The 26,149-nt window shown below is 47.0% G+C and overlaps 1 protein-coding gene across 1 annotated transcript in view; it reads right to left on the reverse strand.

Annotated features, from left to right (window-relative positions):
- LOC147693361 (transient receptor potential cation channel subfamily M member 2-like) overlaps window positions 1-26,149 on the reverse strand; it is a 1,943,547-nt gene that overhangs the window by 1,368,271 nt on the left and 549,127 nt on the right. The window contains exon 11 of the mRNA XM_086933684.1: window positions 15,665-15,997. Within this exon, the coding sequence (XP_086789810.1) occupies window positions 15,665-15,997 (333 nt within the window). The remainder of the gene's footprint in view (window positions 1-15,664; window positions 15,998-26,149) is intronic.

Below are 26,149 nucleotides of genomic sequence, written 5' to 3' on the forward strand. Positions count from 1 at the left end.
GAACCTAACTGGCTAAACCGTGAGTACGCGAGATTGCTGAGAAAACGAAAAAAAAAAACTGAACTAATCTTAAACTCAGAGAGGTCTGAATTTACAAAACTAAACTTCTGACCCGCTAATGCTAACATTCTGTACCTGCGTCCATTATCCTTCATTCAATTATACCCCCGCACTTGTATCTGTACCTGTGGAGTCTTGTTCTTCCCCATTACTTCCCCATTATGAACACTGTGTGACTCAGCTGATCCGCAATCAGCCCCGCTCCATGTTCTCTGCTCAGGCTGCTCCCTTGTTGCTCCCTGGCTCCATCACAGCTTACTCACTGCATCCCGCGGCGGGGGATAGCTTCTACTGAGCTGCTTTAACCTGTAACTTGCCGTAACTGGTTTAATGAATCGCAGCCCCTGGTGTTGGTGTTTGGAGTTTATGTTCGTATCGTGTTTTGTTTTAGCCCATCGATTCAACTATTCTCAGCCCTACTGATCCTGTCTCAGCCCTCCAGTTATTGACGGATGTGATTGATGAGCGGCTAACCAGCGGATCTCCGTGATTAATCACTAGATCTGCCGACCTGCTGAACGGTGAGCCTGCCGAGTCTGCAAGGCAACTATACAGGCGACTATATAGGCGAGATCGGCGATATCGGACACAGGACACAGCCCAATGCAGATCAGACTAACTGTGAATAACCGGGACATTCAGATTAGTACAACCACAGTGTGCTCCGCAGTGTGCTCCGCCCCCGTTGGCTCCTTTGGTGTTCCGAGTAGTTTTGCAATTTCCTTTCCGGCCCCAGTGCGAGAGTTCTTTGAGACCAAGGCAACGAAAGCTCATATTGAAAGTCACTGTGAGAGTTGTCTGCGCCTACACCCGCCCCAGCCTTGGTAAGAGCATCGACTTAAGGATACAGCAGAGGCAAATCTCAACTACAAAGAAGCTGATTAGCATGGAAGATGTGGAGAGCTTAAGTCCCGGGTCTGTGCCATATGAACCATCCATTAATAACACGCTGAACACGCTGAATGAGACAAATGCGACAGCGTTAGCTGTACCCGGGGCACAGGGAGCAGGAACCCATCCCGAGGAAGTAACTATCCAGGGCCAGGGGAATGCGACAAACCGGCCTGAGACACGGGGTTCAAAAAATAAAGAAGAGAAAATTAAGAAAGCTGACAAAGATAAGGGGAAAGAGAGGCAGAGGGAGCGGAGGGATAAAGAAAAGTGAGAAGGAGAAGGAGAAGGAGAAGGACATAGGACGAAAAAACAGAGGCAAACACAATGACAAAAGCCAGGAGTCAGAACAGGATATTGAAGAAGAACTAGATAACCTGCAGACATCAGCCAAAATGGATCTACTTGCAAAAAAAGCTAAACTGCTACTGGCCATCAAAAACTTAAAGAGCGCTGCCAAAACAAGTGGTCAGCCAAACGATGACCAACCCCGGATTACATCTATCTTCAATCCAATAACAAAAGGTCAACCCGATCAGGGGGGGCCTACTGAAAGTGACACTTTCTCTAACAATCTGTCGAAAACTTCTGGTAGTCGGAGAAAGCATCAGCTAACTGTAAAGGGGAAAGCCACAAACGGACCACCGACCGTAACTAACGGTTCTACAAATCAACCTAAAGAATCAATAGAAACTACTGACCTTCAGACAAATAGCCCACAGGCCCTAACCTCCAATTCCCCATCCAGAAGCTTGACTGATACAGTGTCGGTAAAAAACATTCAATATCGAGACATTGACTTAAACCCAGGCAGTGTTGCTATATATTCAGACAGGCCAGGATCAGATCTAAATTCAGATTCTGAACAAGAATCTGAGAAATATGAGACTGGGATGTCTACATCTAGTGACCGTCATAGATCGAGACAGGAGCTGACAAACTCTGAAAGCTTAGGACCATCTGATTCAGATTCCAATAATAATCCTAATCCCAGAAAGGCGAAGGATTCTCCAAATGATAATAGCGCTAAGAGAAAACAAGAAAAAAAGAAACAAAGACAGAGGAGACAACAAAAACTTACAGAGGAAGACACCACTGACCAAGGCAGTAATACAGATCGGCTGGATCATCGCCAAGGGAATATATCCTCACAAGCTACTTCACTGATTGATCTTAACTACAAATCATCAAGAGATGCAAACATCACTGACCATCAGCTATCCAGCAAAGGAGGGGGTCAACCTGAACCTTCCTTGGGGGATGTACTCAATACTATCATGAAATTTCAAGAAGATGTGAAACGTGATAATACAAATCTTCAAGGAGCAATTAACAAGGTGGGCTGAACCTGCCTAGAAATATCTGACCGAATGGCTTTGGTGGAGTTACGGACAGATAACCTCGAAAAAGTTGTTTCTGTCCTCCAGAAACAAGGCAAAGAACATGATGGAATTGTGCAAGACTTGATGTCGAAAGTTGAGGACCAAGAAAATAGGGCCCGGAGAAATAACTTGCGTCTTCTGGGAATTCCCGAGGGCGTCGAAGGGATTGACCCTAGGGGCTATTTAATATTGTAGCAGGGTTTCCGTTCTCCCACAGAACTGTGCACAGAGATCTAGAACCTGGGTGAGTTAGGGTGACCCAAAACTCACCTTTGTTTCAGAAATCCCCTTACCAAGCTAGCTACAGTGTCTCATCGGTAGTAATAACTTACCAATGACTTAGACAATCCAGAACATGAACTTAGGGTAACTCAGGTATCGTGGAACACATGAACACTCTTTCGTTATATAATCATTACAAACCGAAACTGGGAGGCAAAGAACACACGTGCAAGTTTGAAATGTTTATTTTTCAATGCAAAGTTCTCAAACGCAGTATCTTGTATAATATCAACATACATATTATAAAAATCAGAGTTAGCAGCATAGTCACTAGTCCATAGTAAGCGAACGGTGATAGCATATTATAATGCAAAATCTATAGAAATCTGTATCACCTATATTTCGCGCACCCTATTTAGAATATTATATTATATCTAAGAAGGTCTCATTTGGGTTCTAGCAGGGCGGGCCCATACCTCTAATTCTCAGTAGGAGGAGATCACATCAACAGCTACAAGCTCTCTGCATGCGAAGCATCAAGTGTGTTGATTAATTCCCTGTAACTCTATCTTAAACCCGAGTAGAGCCCAATGTTGGCAGCGACATTATTTGTGTTATGTCTAATGTGGTGCGAGGATCAGGCCTTCAGCAACCTTGTGTTAGGTTAGTCTTAGAGGGTGCAGTTCTCAGTGTGCAGACATTTGTACCAAGTGTACCAAGCACGACTGATATCAGGGCAATAACATATTATTCTCAAATAAATCACATCTTTCGTCTAGGTTGAAAGCTACAATAACAATTAGGTGTCGTGCGCAAACTGAAGCCTGAAGGAAAATATGGTGTTTAAACATTTAATAAACTCATGCTAACTTAACACAATATATAGAAACGCAGTAACCATATGACAATATCCCTCCTTAAAGATTCATTTCCTGAACTAAACACTTGGGACTGGGACAAAGAGGTCCAGCGGGCCCATCGATTTCCTCTTTTCCTCAATAAATGATCAGAATCTCCGGAGAAATATCCTAGGGCAATGTTGGTCTATTTTGGCAACTTCCTCTTGCGGGAAGCAATTTTTGATCTTGCCCGACCAAACCATAAAAGGGAACATAAAGGGTTTACATTCTTTAGCAGACTCGACTTTGTCCACGCAACGGTAGAGAGAAGGTGGCGCATGCGGCAACTCTTTATCCCGTTTGAACAGTTGGGAGCCATGGTATATCTACAGAACCCTGCAAGACTTAAAATCATCCTCAGTGGTGCCACCAGAAGCTTTACCAGCGAAATTCAGGCACAAGCCTACCTAAATGAGATCTCTGCTAGTAGCAGAGATATAGATCAGCCGGGACAATAAGGACACGGGAAAAGAAAAAAAAACACACACTAAATCGGTTACCCAAAATGTTTACACACTAGTATCACGCAAGGACTAAAGCTCCAAAAAAAATAAATAAATAAATAAATAAAAATACAAATAAAAAATTAAGTATAGGGTGGGGGGTGACATAGAGAGTACAGTCCGGTAATATGCCTCTGCGTAACTAACTGAAAAAAAAAGTTATTGTGTAAAATGTACTCTCTACTCCTTATCAATATTGGGGCTGGGATGAGGCGGAGCCGGTTACCAACCAATCACACGCTTCCAACAACCTGGTTCCCTGTGAACCAGGTCACCATCACTCAGACTCTTACGGAGTCTGAATGCTTTTTTTGGGGGGGAGTAGAGGGTGGGTGGGTGAACACTGAGGGGTGGGAGGGGTGGGGGGGGGAGTGAAGTTAAAAAAAATGAAATCAGAGCCAGCGGTAAGATAAGAGCCATTGCCCTTTCTAAACAAATATTTATCCAAGGCACCATGCTAATCAAGGTGGATCGAACAGGATATCATTTGCAGTCCGAACTTAAACAGCAGGGTCAAGTATCAATATCGAACTCATCTATTACATCCTCATGGGGAAATTGACTATTCAAACCTGGAATGTTGGCGGTCTGCTATCCAGAGATAAACGCCAACGCCTGGGTGAGATAATTTATCAAAATCCGGTAGACATTATCTGTCTCCAAGAGACTCACCTGCCTTGGGATAAGAGGACAATGCTCACCATAAGGGGCTATAACCTACTAGTTTGTACTTCACAAACCTTTAACACCCGGGGAGTTGCCATACTAGCTAAAACCACTCTTGGTCAAGCGACAAGGAAATTAGCGGACCCACAAGGCAGATGGGCAATCGTCTAGCTTGCTTTTGGCATTGCTGTATGTTCAGTATATGGGGCTAATCAAGATGACCCCAATATCTTTGAGAAACTCAAGTTAGAACTTGCAGACTGGCAGGGGCCTATCATTATGTGTGGGGATCTTAACATCTCGCTTGATCAAACAAGCAATAAACACCCACACTTAAAATATACTGGACATAAGCCACGAGTTTTCAGGGCGATTGGCAGGCTTAAGGATAGCCTGGGCTTGGTTGATATATGGAACACCAAAAATTACCCAGATCCTGGCTATACATATTTTTCCTGTCCTCATCGCAAGTATTTTCGGATAGACTACATGTTTTCAACACCTGACAGCCTTACAAGCCACTATCATCAAACTTCCATAAATCATATCCGATCATAATGCACTAACCCTCACAATTAGTATTTCAACTCCATCAAGAATACACCGGGCTTGGACGTTTGACCGCAAACTCCTTGTCAATAAAGCCTACATTTATCATATTGTTAGATGGACCCAAGAATTTTTTGATATCAATCGCTATAGTGCCTCTAGGAATGTGGTGTGGGATTGTTTCAAAGCTGCACTAAGAGGCGAGACTATGAGCTTTCAAGCTAGGGCACGGAAACAAATGAATAATGAATATACCCAGAAAGTTCATGAGCTGGCAAGGGCAGAGGAAGAACACATTATACAAATCTCACAAGGAACAGATGGGAAAAATGCCATGTATAAACTGCTAGTGTTAAAATCTAAGCTTAACTCAGGGCTTAGCCAAAAAGCTGCTGAGACATACAAAGTACACCAGAAGGAATTATATGAATACGGTGAAAGGGCCAGCAAACACTTAGCCTTGTATAACCGCCAGAAAAATGTATCCAATGCCATTACCGCTATTCGAGTGAGAGGGCAGACACTCACACAGACCCCCCCCGATATAATTAATGCATTTCAGCAATATTATCACAATCTGTATCAGGACGACATAACAGCAAACAGGGACGAAACAAACATTTATCTGTACAACCTTCTTAATAACCCGGAATCATTTAGTACTTTAGACAGTGTTACCCGTGAGGATCTTGAAAAAGAAATTACCTATGCGGAAGTTCAACTTGCCTTGTCCTCACTTGCGTCCGGAAAAGCCGCAGGCCCGGACAAAATTCCGCTAGATCTATATAAGATTTTGAGCAAGCATATCGGACACCTGATCCTTGATCTGTTCCTTGGGATCCAATGGAGCGGTAACTCTCCAGCCTCAAGGAAAGAGACAAATATTATTGTCTTGCCTAAAAAAGGGAAACCCCCAGACGAACTCACATCCTATCGCCCAATCTCCTTAATCAATTCGGACTCTAAATTATTTGCCAAAGTTATGGCCATTCGGCTTGGTGGGGTCATCGAACGCCTGGTCTCCCCGTGGCAGCATGGTTTCATTCCGGGCAAAGGAACCACCGACCACACCCGTATGGCTATTGCCCTTTTTGATATCATGGCTGCAACGGGGGCCGGATGTCGATGATTCTACTTGATGCTGAAAAGGCCTTTGATCGTGTCTCTTGGACCTTCCTCTGGGCAGTCCTGGAACGAAATAATTTCGGCTCTAAATTTATGAAATCCATTAAAGCTATGTATAGCGGCCCAACGGCAAAATTACAGATTATGGCCTCTGAATCAGCTATGATCAACATATCAAGAGGTACAAGGCAAGGAGGCCCGTGCTCACCAATTTTATTTGCCCTATACAGAAATCCCCTTATCTTAAAACTCCTGGAAAATCAAATAATTATACCTGTTATAACTGGTCAATATGAAACCAAGGTTTTGGCATATGCCGACAACATTGGCATATTCACACCTGATCCTATAGAATCAATGACAGAAATAGAAAATTTAACAAGTACATATGGACATTACTCGGGCTATTCCTTAAATAAAGGTAAGACAATCTTGCTCTGTACAGATAATACAGTTTGTACAGACTATAGGAGAGCCAATATAGCTACATACCTGGGCGTTAGCATATGTCCCAATGTTAAACTTATTCCAAATATTAACTACGAGCCATTTTTGAACCATATCAAGAAAGATTTGGACCGTGTAAACAACTTACAACTTTCAATCATTGGCAGGGGTAATTTCCTAAAAATGAATGTCCTCCCAAGAGCACTATACCTCTTTTGAGCGATTCCACTGACTCTCGAAGAGAATATTTTAAAAACTCTTGAATCTTTCATGTCGAAGTTCATGTGGCAGCAGGGCAAAATAAGGAGGTCCCTCAAACTTCTTTCACTCCCTCTAAATAGGGGAGGATTAGCGATCCCAAATATGCTATTCTACTTTTGGGCCTCATTTCTTCAACAAATGAGTCCGCTCGTATACTCTATCCCCCTCTCAGATGACATCGAAGTCATAATGATTCCGTCAATCTACGAGCTAGCACTAGGGCAGAGAGCTAAGGGTCTTTTTTGAGGCAAGTGGAAAAAAACTACTATAAAAAGACTAAATTTAAAACTATCTCCAATGCCTGGCGAATATGGACTAAAATCATAAAACATATGCAGATACCAACAATAAATAGATATACCCCTCTTTGGCACTGTAATCTATTTTCGGATCTTGGGTTTGATGTCATATCAAAAAAATGGGAATTGATAGGAATTAATACTATTGGGGACTTTTTGGCGAAAATCTACGAAACTACCTTTATAGATCTACAGACAAAATATCAATTGTCTAACGCCGACTACATTAAATTTGTCCAAGTATATACCATACTTAAATCTAAAGCACCCTGTTTCTTCACGGGAACAATTGATATCATCGAGCTTATAGCCAGAAAAACAACCCGAATCGGTTCAATTTACGGCTGTCTTATGGCAAAACTCCAAGACGATTTAGAAAAAACGGAAGTTACCTGGGCAGACAAACTCTCAAATCCTGATATTGATAGAACCCTAGAACTAACGGACTGTCTTCTCTTGTCATCTAGCCTTAAAGCTCAGATGCACAAGTTACTACTTGTGTAACAATATATCTGTAAGAGACATTAGTTAGTGATAGATTCCTTACCTTAGAATATCCCCAGGCGTCAGACTGGATCCGGAGACTTTTGCGTAGCAGTACCCTTGCGCGTCGGTAGGCGTCGTCTGCGGCTCCGCGTCCGTCGTCGGCGTCGTGGGCGCCGTGATGACGTCGTCGGAGTACTTAGACGCCGCCTCCGCGTGCTGACGTCAGTTCTTAGACACAGCTTTTCCGCGCCAGAAGCGCAGAGCCATGCCAAAAAACAACACTGGTGCCATGAAACTAGGGCCCTGAAAGGGGATGACCTTAACCCTAGATATCGGTTCGCAGAACGGGGAGGATGGGTGGGTCAGTAAGGAATCTATCACTAACTAATGTCTCTTACAGATATTTCGTTACACAAGTAGTAACTAGTGCATCTGAAAGAGACACGTTAGTGATAGATTCCTTACCTTAGAATAGATATCCCAGCAATACCATCTCTGTGGTGGTGAGTCTGCGAACCAATAATCACACCAGAAAGTCCTGGAGGACGGAACGGCCGAAGTAGCCGTCCCTCCGGATTTGATTGTCCAGGAAATAGTGTCTTGCAAACTTGTGCAGAGAGGCCCAGGTAGCCGCCTGGCAAATGTCCTGCAAGGGCACACCTCGGCCCAAGGCAGTTGTAGTGGCTGTGGCTCGAGTGGAATGAGCCCTCAGCCCAAAAGGGGGTTCCTTCTTAGCCAAGGAGTAACACGCCTGGATGCACAAGATAATCCACCGGGAGATGGTCCGCTTGTGCAACGCTTTCCCTTTCTTAGCGCCCGCGTACCCAACAAAGAGTTGATCATCCACCCGGAACTGTTGTGTGCGATTCAGATAAAATGAGAGCGCACGTTTTGGGTCCAGACGATGGAGCCGCTCTTCCTCTCTCGAGGGGTGCGGAGGCAGAAAGAAGGTGGGCAGCGTGATGGATTGCCCAATGTGGAAGGCCATGACTACCTTGGCTAGGAAGAAGGGCCTTGTCCGTAACACAACCTTGTCCGGATGGACTGAAAGGAAAGGAGGTTTACAAGATAGAGCCTGGAGCTCACTCACTCTCCTGGCAGAGGTGATGGCTACCAGGAAGGCAGTCTTCAAACAAAGAAGGCGAAGAGGACAGTTGTGAAGTGGCTCAAAGGGAGCGCACATCAGAAAAGTAAGAACCATGTTCAAGTCCCACTGAGGCATCACGAAGGGAACAGGAGGAAACGTATGAGTGATGCCCTTCAGGAATCGATTAACGATAGGGGACTTGAACAAAGAAGGTTGGTCAGGCAGCCTCAGAAAGGCTGAAAGAGCTGAAAGATAGCCCTTGACAGTGCCCAGAGCAGAGCCCTGCTGGGCAAGAGAGAGAAGAAAGAGGAGAACCTCAGAAAGAGGGGCATTGAGGGGATCCACAGCCTTTGCTGTGCACCATGCTACAAATCTGTTCCACCTGCAGGCGTATACCGACTTTGTGGAGGGACGCCTGGCTGCCAGAATGATGTTACAGACTTCAGGAGGCAAGTCAAATGGCCTCAACTGTCGCCGCTCAATCTCCAAGCATGGAGGTGGAGACTGGACAGGTTCGGGTGGAGGACCGTCCCCTGCTGCTGCGACAGAAGGTCCTCCTGAAGAGGCAGACGAACCAGGGGATCGACTGACATACTGAGTAGCTCAGGACACCAGTACATTTGTGCCCAGTCCGGAGCCACAAGGATAACTTGTGCCCGGTCGCGCTTGATCTTCTTCAGCACTCTGGGCAGAAGTGGTATAGGCGGAAAGGCGTACAACAGACCGCAGCTGCACTCGCGACGAAAAGCGTCTCCGAGCGAGTGCCGCCTTGGAAATTCCAACGCACAGAACTGATGACATTGCGCGTTCTCTTCGGTGGCGAATAGATCTAACCAAGGCTCTCCCCACTGCTAAAAGAGGCCTTGCGCCACGTCCGAGTTCAGACGTCATTCATGATCCATCGAGCACCGTCGGCTGAGTTCGTCCGCCCTGGCGTTCAGAGAACCTGCCAGGTGTTGAACCATCAGAGTCACGCCCTGATGTTGCAGCCATTGCCAGAGGCGCAGAGCCTCCTGGCAGAGGGTCCACGACCCCACTCCAACCTGTTTGTTGCAGTACCACATGGCGGTGGTGTTGTCTGTGAACACTTGCACTACACTCCCTCGGACAGACGGGAGGAATGCCTTCAGTGCTAGACGAATCGCCCGCAGCTCCAACAGGTTGATATGGAGCTGGGACTCCGCCGGAGACCAGAGGCCTCTGATCTCCGCCTCTCCCAAGTGGCCTCCCCAGCCCTGGAGGGACGCGTCCGTCACAACTACATGCTCCGGTTGGGGAAGGGAGAGGGATCTGCCGTTGACCCAATCGCGGTCCGTGAGCCACCACTGCAGCTGTCTCGCAGTGCCCTCCGAGATCAGGACATGGTCGGACAGGTTGCCCTGATGCTGGGCCCACTGAAACTTCAGGTCCCACTGCAGAGCCCGCATCCGACACCGTGCGTGATGCACCAGAAGGATGCAGGAGGCCATCAGCCCCAGAAGCTGCAGCGTCAACCTGACCGAAACTCGGGATAAAGGCCGGAAGATCGGAATCAGAACCTGTATATCCCGAACCCGCTGTTCGGGCGGGTAAACCCGAAACTGCGCCGAGTCGAGAACCGCTCCGATGAAAAGGAGCTTCTGAGAGGGGCACAGGTGTGACTTCGGCACATTGATGGAAAATCCCAGCTGGTGCAGGAGATCCACCGTAGTCAGGAGGTGGCTGACGACTGTCTGGGGCGAGCCCGCCTTCAACAACCAGTCGTCGAGGTAGGGGAAGACTGACACCCCTAACCTGCGCAGATGAGCTGCGACCACCGCCATCACCTTCGTGAACACCCGTGGGGCGCTGGTAAGGCCGAAGGGGAGCACGGTAAACTGAAAATGCTCGTGGCCTACTGTGAACCGCAGGTAACGCCGGTGGGCCGGCAGGACGGGGATGTGGAAATACGCGTCCTGAAAGTCCAACGCTACCATTCAGTCTCCGGGGTCTAGGGCAGCTAAGACCTGAGCCAGAGTCAGCATTTTGAACTTCTCCTTCCGGAGGAAGCCGTTGACGTTCCTCAGATCCAAGATAGGGCGTAGGCCCCCTTTGCCCTTCTTGGGTACCAGAAAGTAGTGGGAGTAGCAACCACGTCCTACTTCCGGCCCAGGAACGCGCTCGATGGCCCCCTTGGCCAAGAGGGCCGAAACTTCCTCCTGCAGGAGCCGCAAATGATCCCCGATACAAGGTGGTGTTGCGGTGGCATGGCTTGAGGAGTCGTCTCGAAGGGGAGGGAGGAGCCCCTCCGGACGATCTGCAGCACCCACCTGTCCGAAGTGACAGTGCGCCAGTGAGAGTGGTGATGGCGAACCCTGCCTCCCACTGGCGTCACATGTGCCGAAAAGCACGGACTACGAGGGTTTAGAGGTGGATGCCGCGGGGGCAGGTGTGGACTGACTCCGCCTGGTTCCCCGACGCCTCCGCGGCGGTTTACACGTTGGATGACAGTCTACGGCGAGTGGCTGGCGGCACTTGTGGGGACGCCCCTTCCCTGGCCACGAAAGGAGCGAAAGGCACCCGTTTGCTGGCGCGGGGCCGGGAGGCCCAACGACTTGGCCGTAGCCCTGGAGTCCTTAAAGCGCTCAAGAGCGTGGTCTGCCTTGTCGCCAAAGAGGCGACGGCCATAGAACAGCATCTCCATAAGGGTGTTCTGAACATCTGCCAAAAAATTGGCGGATCTCAGCCAGGCGTGGCGTCTCACCGCCACTGTCGTAGCCATCGCTCTGCCCAGTGAGTCAGTAGTATCCAGCCCACACCTGATGGAATACTTGGCTGCGTCCCGACCCTCCACAAGGGTTTGGCCGAGTTTGGCCCGTACCTCCAACGGGCACTCTGGCAGCACTTCCTCCACCGTCTCCCACAGTGAGTGGGTGTAGCAGCCCAAGAGGCATGCGGTGTTGGAAGACCGCAGTCCCAAACTAAGGGATGAGAATATCTTCTTTCCAAAATTTTCGTACCTCTTGGATTCCCTGTCCGGCGGGGCCGTCGGGAATGCGGTCTGGGAATTAGAGGCCTGGATGACCAGACTCTCGGGGGTGGGGTGGGAGGACAGGAAACATGGGTAGCCCGGAGCCGGGCGGTGGCGTCTGGCCACGTTCCTCTCTACGGGCGAACCCGTAGCGGGCCTGGACCAAGTGCCCAAAAGAACATCGGTCAAGGCCTCATTAAACGGCAGCAGAGGCTCCATGGAGCATGACTGCGGCTTAAGGACCTCTGTGAGGAGGTTAGTCCTCACAGCCGCGACAGGGAGCTCAAGGTTTAAGGCCTTGGCAGCCCTCGTCAACACCACACCATAGGTAGCTCCCTCCTCCGAAGCCCCGGTAGGAGGAGAGACAAATCCAGCGTCTGGAGAGGTGTCCAGGCCACTGGCATCCCCAAGGTCTCCTGCCCAGTCTATATTAGACTGACACTCCTTGGTCAGAGGGTCCTCAGACCCCTCCCAATCCTCCTCATCACCCATCTCCTGAGATTCATGGTTGTAATTGTATGAGGTCGGTTCATAGAAGTAAAAATCTCCAAACGGCGTCAGGTGCGGCGCCGATAGGCGTCGTCCCGACGTCGGAACCGAAGTAAGGGAGGTATCGGGGACGGCACCGCCCAAGGACGGCGCCGGAGGTGACTCCACACGGACCGACACCGGGGGGGTCGTAAGGTCCACCAGTGACGATCCAGAGCCCGAGGAAGGCCCAGCGGCGCCCTGCGGCACCGGCGGCGCCGGTGCCGCTGTTCCCTGCGGCGCCGGGCCCAAGGGCACAAGCGGGGTGGCGGGATCGTGGGACCCTGCGGCACCGGGCCCGAAGGCGCTGGCGGCGTCGGGGCCGAAGCACCCAATGGCGTCGGGGTCAAAGCCCCCGACCCACTAGGGCCCCCAGACGGGTCCGCTGGGCCCGGAGGCGCCGCGGTGCCCGTCGGAGGAGAAAGGGACCTCATGGCCATGAGGAAACGCTCAATCTCCGCCGGCGCCGTGTTCAGCCCAGGGACCGGAGGGTATGGGGCCGGACGCGGCGCCCGCGACTCCCGAGGAGCCGCGTGGGCGGTGTCACCCGAACCCCCGGCTGTTCCCTGCGGCGCCGGGCCCGAGGGCACAAGCGGGGTGGCGGGATCGTGGGGCCCTGCGGCACCGGGCCCGAAGGCGCTGGCGGCGTCGGGGCCGAAGCACCCAATGGCGTCGGGGTCAAAGCCCCCGACCCACTAGGGCCCCCAGACGGGTCCGCTGGGCCCGGAGGCGCCGCGGTGCCCGTCGGAGGAGAAAGGGACCTCATGGCCATGAGGAAAGGCTCAATCTCCGCCGGCGCCGTGTTCAGCCCAGGGACCGGAGGGTATGGGGCCGGACGCGGCGCCCACGACTCCCGAGGAGCCGCGTGGGCGGTGTCACCCGAACCCCCGGCCGCATCGCGCGAGCGTCGGGGGGAGTCAGAAGAGCGATGATGCCTCTTCGACTTCTTGTGTTTCTTACCTGACGACTTGGACCCGGAGGAGTGGTGCCGACTCCCGGAGCTGTGACGGCTCCGTCCCCGCAACCTGTCCCTCGACGTGGGACCGGGACCTCACACGGCGCGGGGCCGACTGCCGGAGTTCGAGGCGCCTGCGGGACCGCTCCCACCTGGCTTTCCTCGAAAGGGCCCGACAGTCGGGGCAGGCCTCGTCGTCGTGGTCGACGCACAAACACGTCAGGCACAGGCGGTGAGGGTCCGTGACCGACATGGTGCGGTCGCACTTGTCGCAATGCTTGAAGCCGGGCATCCCTACGGCACCGTCGGAGTCGTACACGACTTCGAAATGGATCAAAAAGATCACCAAACACTTAGTCAAAAATTGACTAGGGAACTGCTCTTTCCAGATCTGCGCTGGCTGGCGCAGAAAAAAGAAGAACTGACATCAGCACGCGGAGGCGGCGTCTAAGTACTCCGACGACGTCATCACGGCGCCCACGACGCCGACGACGGACGCAGAGCCGCAGACGACGCCTACCGACGCGCAAGGGTACTGCTACGCAAAAGTTTCCGGATCCAGTCTGACGCCTGGGGATATTCTTAGGTAAGGAATCTATCACTAACGTGTCTCTTTCAGATGTATAAAACTATCTTCAATCTCTACTACACTCCGGCAAAGCTATTTGCCTGGGGTTTGAGAGAGAACGACCATTGTCCTAGATGCCTACTCGGCCCAGCAACACTAATGCACATGTTTAGCGAATGTAGAGAACTAACTCTTGTTAAAAGAATGATATCCGATTTCTGGGATGAGGTGTTTGGTTACAAAGTTCCCGTCTCTCCTACATTATATGTGCTCGGATACGATAATTCACTTAATTTAAAACCAAACGAGGAAGCACTTCTGTTTATCGGTACCGCGGTCTTTAGAATTATATTGGCCGCAAGGTGGAAAGACAAAGAGCCTCCAAGCTTTCAAATGTGGCTCGCACGTCTACTTGCGACTTTTAATCTCGAGAATGCTATTTATGCCACTAGAGGACCCAAAGCTGCTAAGCGTGGAGAGGCGATATGGCTACCCCTAATAAAGTGGAAGAATGGGGTTTAAGCATATATACATTTTAATTGCTTACTGTTATGGTGTTTCTTTCAATGTATACTTTGTGTTTTATATATTTTTTCTTTTTTTTTTTCTTTTATCACCTGATTATCTCACAATTTGAAATTGTACTCTGTATTAGGACTGCTTTTCTGTTCTCTTTTCTTTTTTTTCTGGCTCTGAAAAATAAAAATATTAAAAAAAGGGGATTGCTTTTACACAGAGGGGTTCACTGGGGCCTCAAAGACTAGTACACTGCTACAACTAGAAGGAAGAAGCGTCCTCTAACAGCTCGAATTAACCAAATGCAATTTTTACTCTGGCAGTGTGCACATTTATTTCTAGTCTTCAAAATCACTATGTTTGTTCAAGATGGCGTCTAGGCGAAAGATGAAAAGAAAAAAAAAAGATTCAGGTTCGCTGCACAGCTAATCATATCATCTTACATGAATAAGACTATGAGTGGGACCTCTTTCTGAATAGAAGTTGCAAAACTCTGGGGCATTTCAGGCGATAAGCGTCACTTGCAACCACTTGGAAGTCAGGAGGATGTTGGCAACCTGTCTTTTCCCTACCTTAAGTATATATAAATGGGTAGATCAGACCTACTGAACCACCAGTCCACAAGGATAGGAATCAGCAAAGTCCTATACCTGTTCTGGTGGAAAAAGGTAAAACACTCATGCCCCAACCCCTACAGAACAGAAGTGGCATCAAAGAATCAGAAAAATGGCACAAACTGCACAAGAGAGCTTTCATTCCTTATGCACAACAAGGTCTTGAATAATCAGTCACCAGTGTGCTATCCATCCCCAGGTTAGTATGCATTGTGTAAATTCACACAATAAAACATACCATTCCCACGAGGTGAAAAAGTGCCAGAAGTGTTATACTTCTAATTTTAGGAATGAAGACGTAACGTGACCAGCTGTTCGTAGGTAAACATTATGGTCAATGGGGCATTTTTGTGAGATCCTTAGACTACTGTCAAGTCTGATGCATGCATATATCTGTGCCTCCTGGAGTACTGTTTTCTTTAATACACCCACTGACCTATATAAATCATTACACATTCCTCCATTATACAATACGGCATCGGCACTCCTACTACTCTCGCTACCACCACATCCGCTCCTAGAAACACCAGATTACATTTATACATCGGCATGAATAGCTGTGGGTTTGAAGTAGAGAATGCAGTAAAACAAAGGATTTAAGCACATCATTCTTTTACCTTAGGTGTGCTCTGAGGTGGGGGTCTATAGACTTTCAAACGTGGATAAAGTGGTTCAGTGAATTCTCCAAGCAATACTCTCAGAGCAGAGGCTACATGATGAAGCTGGACGCCTGGCACCCTTTGGGCAGATGGCAGCAACTTGTCCTTCTTTGCCAGTTCCATTAGCATTCTGCGGGTGAGTTTCCATCGGTCAGTGCTGTTGTAAATGAGGGTCAGATTTTCCCAGGTCAGGAACATGTTTAGGTCAACATGATGATCCAGGAGAAGCTGTACTAGCGCTGGTTTGTTCTCTATCAAAGCGTTAGTCATTATTTCATACAATTCTTCTGGCTGAAGAAACAAAATAAGCCATTACTCATTAGTGGTTTTGCATCAGGCATGTAGCAAAAAACTGGATCCAGTGGCCTAACGTATGCAAGGAATCAGCAGAAATAGATTCACGTTTACTTATGATTCATGGCAAAACGACAGTGGGGGGTTCTTAAAACCTAATATTCCACACTAATGTTGTCAAATATTCAAAGATTGGTGGAGTACATACACATTCTTAATAGGTGGCCCCAATGCCAGGTACATATGAACAATCCAAACATTTTACAAATATCACACCATAATATTTTATCCCTAAAATGGGTTACATTCTTGGTACATAATGTAAATGAGACAAAGTGAGCCGTGAAGAAATAATGTTGCTTCTTTTACTCTTCTTTTATAGAAGCTAAGAGGTAACTCAAGATCCTGCCACCACAGGCTTGGCCCCTTGTGGTGAGCAGGCCTGGGGCTGTCCCGAGGCTGTAAAATAAATATGTCCTTTATTTAAAATCTCTACATATAGAGGTAGTTCATAAATGTGTGCTTCCTAGTATTAGTAACAACCCTCTTTGGAGTGCAGCACAGCATACATGGTTTTCCAACGTTTCTAACAGTAAGGATGCTCAGCAGAGAAAATGTACCTAAAAGGGGAGCTGGTTTCTAACAGGCTTTTGCCGCAGGACCACTATGATAGCTTGTTCCGACATCACCACAGAGAATACTGACATAATTCTTTAAAACCAGGACCCTTCTCTGTCACCACTTTGATTTTCAATGGGCTTCTCATCACAGTAACTAGGCCTGACCTGGTGTCAGGACTTCTTTGGTAAATATCACTTATGATTTCATTCCCGTATATTCTCCTGTTAGTCCTACCATTAGAATGACAGTTTTACTCGATTATTTGGGCCATGTTTTGTCTCGACTCAAATGTCTACACATGGAGCATATTTATGGAATAGTGGTGCAGTGAAACGCAGCAAGTAAACTTGCTGTACTGTACTGCATCAATGGGAAAGTGCAGGAATGCGCCGCATTTAAGGCATACAGAGCATTCCTGAATTTTTCCACTGATGATCGGTGGCATGCCCATGCAAGTTCTACCAATGTTGTAGAAGTAGGGTTGGGATGTTGTTTAACCCAGTTACGGGCACTGACTGGTAAAGCCTTGAGGAACTGCTCTAGGTATACCTTCTCTGTTACTTCCTCCATGCAAGAGGGGTGGGGTGAAAGCCAACTATTGTCTAGGTCTCTGATTCTATAATAAAGGTCCCTTGGATTATCCCCTATAACTCGCCTTTCCTTCCTAAATTTAGCTCTGTAATATTCTGGATCACACCCTAGCCCTTCCAGAATTGCTTTTTTGATATCGTCATAGGCAGTAGTGCCTGCTGGGTTGGGTGCCTGATAGGCGGCTTGTAGTTCCCCCGACAATAGAGCAGCTATATACTGGCCTCATCTCTCCAGAGGCCAGGCAGCTGTGGCGGCTACCCGCTCAAAGTTTATAAAAATAAATAGTCTGGGTCATCCCTTTCTTGATATTTTTGCAAAACAGACATTGGGTCTGACTCTTGTGCTAATGATAGCATTTGTTAATCTCAGGATGGCAGTATCATGTACCTGTTGGTAATAGATGATGAGCTCAGCTTGACTTTTTAGGGCCTCTTGTAACGCCTCATGGTCTCTTTGGGCTGTCTGAGAGTGTTGCTATACTACCAACTGTAAATGTTTCTGCCCCTCTGCTAGCTGGGATATTATCCCCTCAATGAGCACGGGTTGTGTCATGTTTCAACACGGGGGAAATGCCCCACTTCTGACACCACCGTGTAGTGTACAAATCAGGGACACAGGCAATATGATTCTCAGGGTGAGTATAATTATTTTTTTATTGGATAACCAAACAGCAAAAGAAACAAAAATAGGGATAGGTCCTGAGTAGTCTCTCAGGTCGTCAGGCGGGCGGTGAGGGGTCTTCTTTTTTCCCTTCAGGAAACACCACTCTTCTCGGGTTGTCAAAAGAATAATCCTTTTGTTTCTGGGAGTGCTTCACACCTACCAGCAAGAAAGCAGAAGGCCATCTCAAGAGGCAACTATTGTAGTGAAGAAAAGGCTACCACAGCTTTGGGCAACAAAGTAGTGACTTTCTAAGGTCACCTTTACATTAAACGTTACTTTAAAACTGACTTCAGCAAGACGTTGGGTTTAATGTAATTATTAATTTCATACCTCACAGTACTATGTTTAGTGTTCCCAAATGAAATTTAGCACATAGCGCGGAGGCTAATGCAACTCTGTGTGAGCCAATACGACTAATGGCCTTACTGCAGTGAAACATCAAAAAATAAAATGATGGACGGAGTGTTCAAACGTTTCAAAAACCCACCCCGAGTCATGGATCTGGGTTTTATCCATCGTTTTTTTGCTTGTCACGTTAGCCCAGTTTGGACGTATCCATATGCAAATCAGTCCAGACCCTGCTCCCCATGTAAACAGTACAGCCCAAACTGCAAAGCCAGGTCCCCCCTGGAGCAGAAACAAGCATCCTGGAGCTGGTTTCTGGGTATCACCCCTAATCAGCCAGGCTAGCTTGAAATCCAGTTGGGCAGCGAGAAAGGAACTCATGTCTGGGCATACCCTGCGCCACTAAGGGCGCATATAGCAACATCACAAAATAAAATAATGGACGGAGTGGTGACATTTTTCAAACAGTCACCCCAGGCACAGATCTGGGCTTAATCAATCGTTACTTAGCATGTGAGCTAGTGTAACTCTGTGTTAGCCTATATGACTACTGGCCTTACTAACAGTTTTGAGTTTTACTGCTAGGCTATTTCAATCACAAAAGAAACATGCATACCTCTTTAATATTTGGCACCCTGCCTTGGGCCACTAAAATCTTCCCCAGGGAAGCCTTAAGCAAGAAGGTCATGACTAGGTAAAAGGGTTTATTTTGGAAAGTCAAGTTGGCAATTTAATTTAATAGCTGCCCGACTAGGCTGCAGTGGCAGACCTAGAGCAATGTTTTCTCCTTGTCACTGTAGTGGTAAGTTTCGAATTGCATTCAAAGTGGCATTCATAAACTGCAACATAATATATGCAAATTAGTATTATACAGTTCACTTGACTACAAGCAATCACTTCCCTACCCTATGTCAAAACCTTGATGCCATATTTGTATCAAAAGAAAGGTCATCAAAGTCTATGCAGCTAAGGATCCTTTTTTAGGTATTGCCTAGGCAGAGCTTAAGCATTCTCTTTGAGACATGCTGTGTTTAGGATATGGACTTTAAGCTCTGCACATAGTTTCAATTGTCTCTTGTGACTGTCCTTTGTAAATGCTTTATTGTCTTTGGTTACTTTGCCTACTTGTCCCTTCTTAGTCCCTTCTTTTCTACTCTTGTAACCTCCCATAAGGACTGCCCCTGTTACATGTGTTGTTACTTGGTATGTTTTATTTCCAGTTTGTGAGAACTCTTTTGTTAACACCTTGACCGCGGTGCAAATTCCGTCACGGTGCTGGACAATTAATGAGTGGGCGGGATTCGGATGGCCCCCAGCCGTCCTCCGCACACACCCACTGTTACGTTGGACGGCCGGGGACCGTCCGCAGCATGGAACGGGTTAATGACTTCTTCGTCATAGCAGCCGTTGCAGGCACAAAAGCTATGCACTGCCCCAACCTCACTTCCCCAACATGTTCTTGAAATTTTTCTTGTAATTGTTTTTCTATGGATTTGGTTGCATTAGCGTGCAAGCTAACACTTTATTTATTTATTTTGCAGCATGGCACACAGCGTGTGATCTTTAATAATGGCAGCTGCACATCTTTTCTTTTGTTGTGCGCAACTTGCCCAACTCAATGATTTTTTTGTTTTTTGGGGGGAGTGGGCATTCCGCGCTTCATCTTTTCCTGTGGCGGTCACAAGACTTTTATTTTGTGTGCACAGCTCACCCAACTGAACGCTTGTGGGTCTATGGTGTATGGTTTTATCCTGCTCTGGGCATCAAATATTAGTCTCTGAGGGGATGATTTACAGATATTATTGAGCTAATTGGGTTGGATGCGGGATATCCGTTCAAACATCTGCGACATGCCAATCATCTGTGCCTCCATTTTGGAGGACGAGAGTTACTGTTTATGTTAGAGTCAAGGAGGGCAAGAAAACACCCAAAGTAGATGTGTACATGCCTTCTTCATGCTGTGGGTAACCTTCTATAGGGCATACTTGGATTGTTATCTGTTTCGAACACTTGGTTGAAATATTTTTATGGATGAGGCTCTGTGTTTCTTGGCACCCTTCATAGTGGCACAGCAGCCAGAGACCCGACAAGATATTGTCTTTCCGTTGTTTTGTCCATGGCACCACCAGTGGCAGATACTGTCCTTTACAAATTGTTTCAATTGATGCTTTTAATGGAATTATGTAGTCCCATCTCTTTTCTCACTACAAAGTGAGTGGTCCTTCTTCTCTGCCCACTGCGGCTCACAGTCCTTTCTATATGTTGTTAATAATTTAGTAGTCCTTCCTCTATGGCTCTGAGTTGTGGCATGTAGTGAGCTGAGGAGAGCAGAGAATGCAATTTTCAGCCCTGTTCTGGAGAACTCTCTTGGTTCAGAAGCTGATTTGTAGGTGCAACACCAGCAGGGTGCACATGCTTAATCTTTCTATGCTTCTGGCCATCTAGTTTCAAATTGCCGACTGTATGGCATTTCCGCCTTTGCAGTTTTTCAGTGTCTGACATTTAAGTACTTTAGGGGTGAAACTAGGTGAGTTACATTGCAGTTATGTCACGTAATTAAATCAGTTATAAACAAGCATTGGCACCTTTTACGTATTTAGTTATGCAGCACAATATCCTTTGTGCAACAACATTAACTGTTGCATGGCTAAACACTTATAAGGTCCAAATATGTCTGGTGTAGGGGACATAAAGTGTTAAGTATGATGGAAAGAGAGGGGAAAGATGTAAAGAGGTGGAGCTCTGAGTAATCAAGCGAATAAAGACATGACAAAAAATGAGACATAAGATAACAAAAAATTCAATAGAGATAGATGAAACAGAAACGTAATTGATTCAGTAATAACGTTGGGCAGCCAAGAGTAAAATAAAATGGAATAACGTGGAATCCAAATAGCTTAGGGAACAAGCTGGGATGATAGTGAGTAATCCAGGAAGGTTAATGAAAACGGGAATGTTGCTTGGCCGAATGAAATATATGATAACACAAAACAGAACAAAATAAGTCTGTTGGCATAAAGAAAATGTGGGTGAAGGGGGCACAAAAGAACTGTGGCGCAACTCACCTCACAATGAATACAGTGCCCTGAGTCGGTAGAAAATACAGTCTGACGGAGTTCTGCCTCTATTAGAAGTCAATAGCGCCTGGATACAAGTCCCGCAAGGTGTTGGTGAGAACAGGAATCATCAAGAATCACAGGTGATAATAAAGTAGGAGAAGCGTTAAAGCGTTAAAGCGTGGCGGGTATGGGAGTCCCTAAGGAGAAGGTGAAAAAGAACAGTGCCATCATGAGGGAGAGGATTGGGGGGTAAATCCAGAAATATTAAATTCCTGAATATGGAGCGCTAATGAGGAAAGAAAAGCCGCCTGCAAGTGTATAGCGTCACCTCAGGTTAGGGTGGGCCTAAGCGCGCTCATACAGCTGAGGCTTACATGTCCTTCTTGGTCCTGACGAATGCCTGTTTTTTTGTTGTTTTTTTTTGTCCTCATCTCACCTATAAGCATATTGCAGAATGTTACAGTCGTTGTTATGGACCTGGGCTCCCTCCGGCCAACTGCACTTGCTTAGGTCTTCCGACCGACTCCTTACACTTGAGTTATGGTGTAATCATAGGACCGGGTCCCTTCACGCTTAGTTACCAAAACAGTCTCAGGTCGCGCCCCACGGTGATAAGGGGTTGCCAGAGGCTGGTTAAAGTGCTGCTGGAACTGGCAAGGTCAAGGCGAGCCATTGCAAATGCTGAATTCAGCCAATCTTCCGTTCTTGGGGGGGTTGGGTCTTTCCATTTCACACAGATTTCTCTGCGCGCCAGCAAGATAAGGCATAATAATAGTCCACTATCCTTCACTGCCAAGTCCTTTGTTGAGGAACAGTCATCCGCAAACAAGACTGAAGACCCATTGACCACAATATTTATGTCAAAAATCCTGCACAGATAGTCCCCAATCCCTTTCCAAATGCTCCCAGCTCTGCGCACACACACTGTGACATATCGGCTCAGGAATTGGGGCAAATTTTGCTATTTTAGCTGGGGTATAATAGATACGATTGGTCACAAAAAAAATGATTTTTATTTAAACCAGCTGATTTTGTGAATTTATAAAGAAGTTTTAAGGAAGGTTCTAAAAGCTCCCCTATTACAGATTCAAAGGGATATTGATTCCACACCGAAGCCTGTGATGGAATACCCTTATCGTCTGCTTCAACCAGCTTCCTATACTAAATCAAAACCTCTTTCTTCAGCAGACGGTCCAATGTGAAAAGAAGCTCTGTGTCCCAATCTCCCTTATACCCCCGCTTCCTGTTTCGAACCAGGATTTCAGTTGTAAAAACTTAAATTTGGATATGCCAGGGCCTATCTTAGCTCTCAATATTTCCCACGAATGAATAACGTTTGCGTCCCCCAAATCTGACCAAGTAGAAACTTCAGCTCTCTTAATAGGGGCAGCCAATCCGTCTTTAAGACAGAGAGGAGACCCGGGGGAGTCCCAAACAGGGGCGTGGTCTACATAGTAGCCTATCCCACACCTAGTCCTTACTTTGAACCAGATTCATAATGCGTTTTTCAGGACCTTCAGGCGTACTCTTTAAAAAAATTTGGGTGAACCAAATTTATAGAGAAACCCTTCTGCCCTGCCCCCCTCTTCGTTGTTTATCAGCTCACTAAGCGGAAGCCCCCAAGCTGAGACCGCAGGTTTTGTCAAAAGCATCCGGGTGGCTTTAAATTGAAATGCTACCAGGTACCAACTGATATCTGGGAGGGCTAACCCGCCTTTGACCAACCTCCGCCTCAGTTTCTTCCATGACAACCACACTCCTTTATCGCCCCATAGAAAACTCCCAATCTTGCTCTGTATTTTCGAAATACCCGGTTGGGGGAAAATCAGGGGAACAGCATTGAAGATATATGTCAACTTGGGGAGGATAGTAATTTTTTATAAGTTTACCTTACCATATATGGTTAGGGGGAGATTCTTCCACGTTGCGAACAAACGTCTAATTCATTAATGACTTTTTTCAAATTCAAAGGGGCAATCTTATCCAGCTCGCTAACTATGCCGAGATACTTAAACTCTGTACTGATCTGCTCCCTCCATTGTGTCATATTCCAGCACATTACCTCCGTCTTGGAGGAGTTGGCTGGTACAGAGGATAATATCATCGGCACATAGTGCTACTTTTGAATACTGCTGAGGTTTAAAGGGCAGGATTCGTTCATCTAACCTTACTGCCTGGGCTAACAGCTCTATGTATAAGTCAAACAGCAGGGGGGAGATGGGACACCCCTGCCTAGTTCCCCTCTAAATCTCAAAGCTGGAAGTGAGCGACCCATTTATCAGGATTTTTGCTGAGGCTCGCTGGTAGCATTGTCTTAGGGTATGAATGAACACGGGGCCAAAGCCCATTGCTTCCAATACCTCCCAAAGATAGGACCAACAGACGCCATCGAACACCTTGGCGGCATCTAAAGCGATTACCGCCAAGGGTTCTGATCTCCCTGTGGCCAGATCTATGTTGCCAATGAGAAGCTGCGTCTGTTCCTGGATGTGGCGTCCATTATTAAACCCCTTTTGGTCGGAATTAACCAGTCCAGGAGCCAATTTGGGCAGTCTCCCTGCTAATATACCCATATAGATTTTATAGTCCGAGTTTAGCAGGGAGATTGGCCGATAGGAGTCTGCTCTCAGAGGGTCCTTCCCAGGTTTGGGTATCAATACAATGGTTGCTTCTCTCCATGACCTGGGGATTTGCCCTGTTGAACTATAAATTGACTGAAATAAAGTCCCCAATATCGGGGCAACCTCGTCTGCCAGAAGTTTATATACCTCGTTTGGGAGGGCATCCAGACCAGATTCTTTCTCATTTTTAGATACCTTTATTTGAGGTTTTATCACCTCCAACGTGATAGGGGAGTCCAAAAGGTCTTTACCGGCCTGCGTTAAGGAAGATAGAGATTTAGGGCCAGATGTAGGTCACCAAATACCGGTCGGTAACGGCCGATTTCGGCCGTTACCGACCTGTTTTTGGTGATCGGGATGTAGGGTCCTACATTTTACAGAATCGGTAAATTTACCGAATTGGTAAATTTACTGATTCTGTAAAATACTGATTCGGTTATATGTAGGTGGCACTGCAAATAGTGCCACAGTCCCCTAAGAATTCGTTATTTACGATGTAATACTATTGCATGGTAAATAACGAATTCCTGTGTACATGCACATCTGTGCATGTACACCTAAGCCATGTGGCACACAGACATGCCCAAGAAAACAAGTTACTTACCTGTAACTTTGGTTCCCCAGTATTAGTAACTTTCATAGATTACCATGCTTTGTATCATTCCCCGTCGTCGGAATGGGAGCCTCTGTAGTATAAAAACCATAGAAACAAAAGAGAAAAACATGCCTAGGCCTCATCTCATTTTGTATCCTATCCCTCTCTTTGTGTAAAAGAGACCAAACTTTTGCCAGGACCAATCAGAACAGCCTCACCCTCTAGAACCTTCCTGAGAGAGCTCAGAGCCTCAGATTTTCGTAGCCGTTGTGCAAACCGCCACTATCTCATGTGAAAAGACTAAGCTTTCCCAGGGGAGGCGGGTGGGCGCATGGGAATCTATGAAAGTTACCCATACTGGGGAACCAAAGTTACAGGTAAGTAACTTGTTTTCTTGCCTCAGTACTGGAACTTTCATAGATTCCCATGCTTTGTATCAGAGTAGCTAGCAGTAAAACACAAAGACACATTTTGTAAACAAAAAACATGGCATCACATAACCATTTAGTAATACTTATAGTAAAGTAAGAAAAAGTAAACAAAATGTGCTCACCAGGATGGAGGGACTGAAGGGAAAGCTCACCTCTCAATGAAAAAGATTCCGCAGAACTGCTTGACCAACAGCCGCGTCGTCTCGTCCTGCAGACTCTAGGCAGTAATGTTTCGTGAAGGTATGAGTACTGCTCCACGTTGCTGCCCTGCATATATCCTTAATGGCGACTCCAGAGAAAAGAGCCACAGATGATGCCACAGACCTTGTAGAATGGGCACGAACGCTACTGTTCAAAGGCTTGCCTGCCTCCTGATGGCAAAATTGAATCGCACTGGAGATCCAGCGGGAAATGCCACTCTTTGCTAAAGGAAATCCCTTCCGTGGTGCGCTGTAGGACACGAACAACTGGGATGATTTCCGAAAGGGCCTTGTACGTTCTAAGTAGAATTTTAAGCATCTCTGAACGTCCAAAGAATGTAAAGTGCGTTCCGCAGGTGTAGAAGGGCGCGGAAAGAAAGACTTTAAAATCAAAGGTTCATTCAAGTGAAACTCAGATGGTACTTTCGGAATGAACTTTGGATTGGTGCGAAGAATAAGAACATCCTTTTTGAATTGAAAGAATGGATGCACTATGGAGAGGGCTTGAAGCTCATTAACTCTTCTCGCTGGAGTAAGAGCTAGGAGGAGAGCAAGGTTCCAAGAGAGGAACTTCAAGTCCGCCTTGTGCACCGGCTCAAACGGAGGTTTCATGAGTTGAGCCAGTACATGATTGAGCTGCCAAACTGGTGGAGGAGGTCGAACTGGAGGGTACATCCGGAACAAACCCTTCAAGAACTGATTAACGATCCGAGAGGACCATAAGGAAGGGCAGACAACCTCCATAGCCGTTGAGCCAAAGTTGATCTCAAAAAACTCTAGAGAGGAAGCTTTGATGGCCAGGATGATATCGGGGTCTGTTAGCAATCCCCTATTGAGGGTCCATCTCGTCTGGATGGAATTTGTTATTCTTTTGCATGAAAACGAGACAGGGGCATGATCGGAAAGGTGGCCCGGGAGAATAGAAACAGCGGAGGTTTTAGTCAGGACTTCTCTACTCACTAATATGTAATCGATCCTAGAAAAATTATGGTATCTTTTACTGTAAAACGTGAACCCAGCTAC

Source organism: Lissotriton vulgaris, chromosome 8, assembly GCF_964263255.1.
Source record: "Lissotriton vulgaris chromosome 8, aLisVul1.2, whole genome shotgun sequence".
Taxonomy (NCBI): Eukaryota; Metazoa; Chordata; class Amphibia; order Caudata; family Salamandridae; genus Lissotriton; species Lissotriton vulgaris.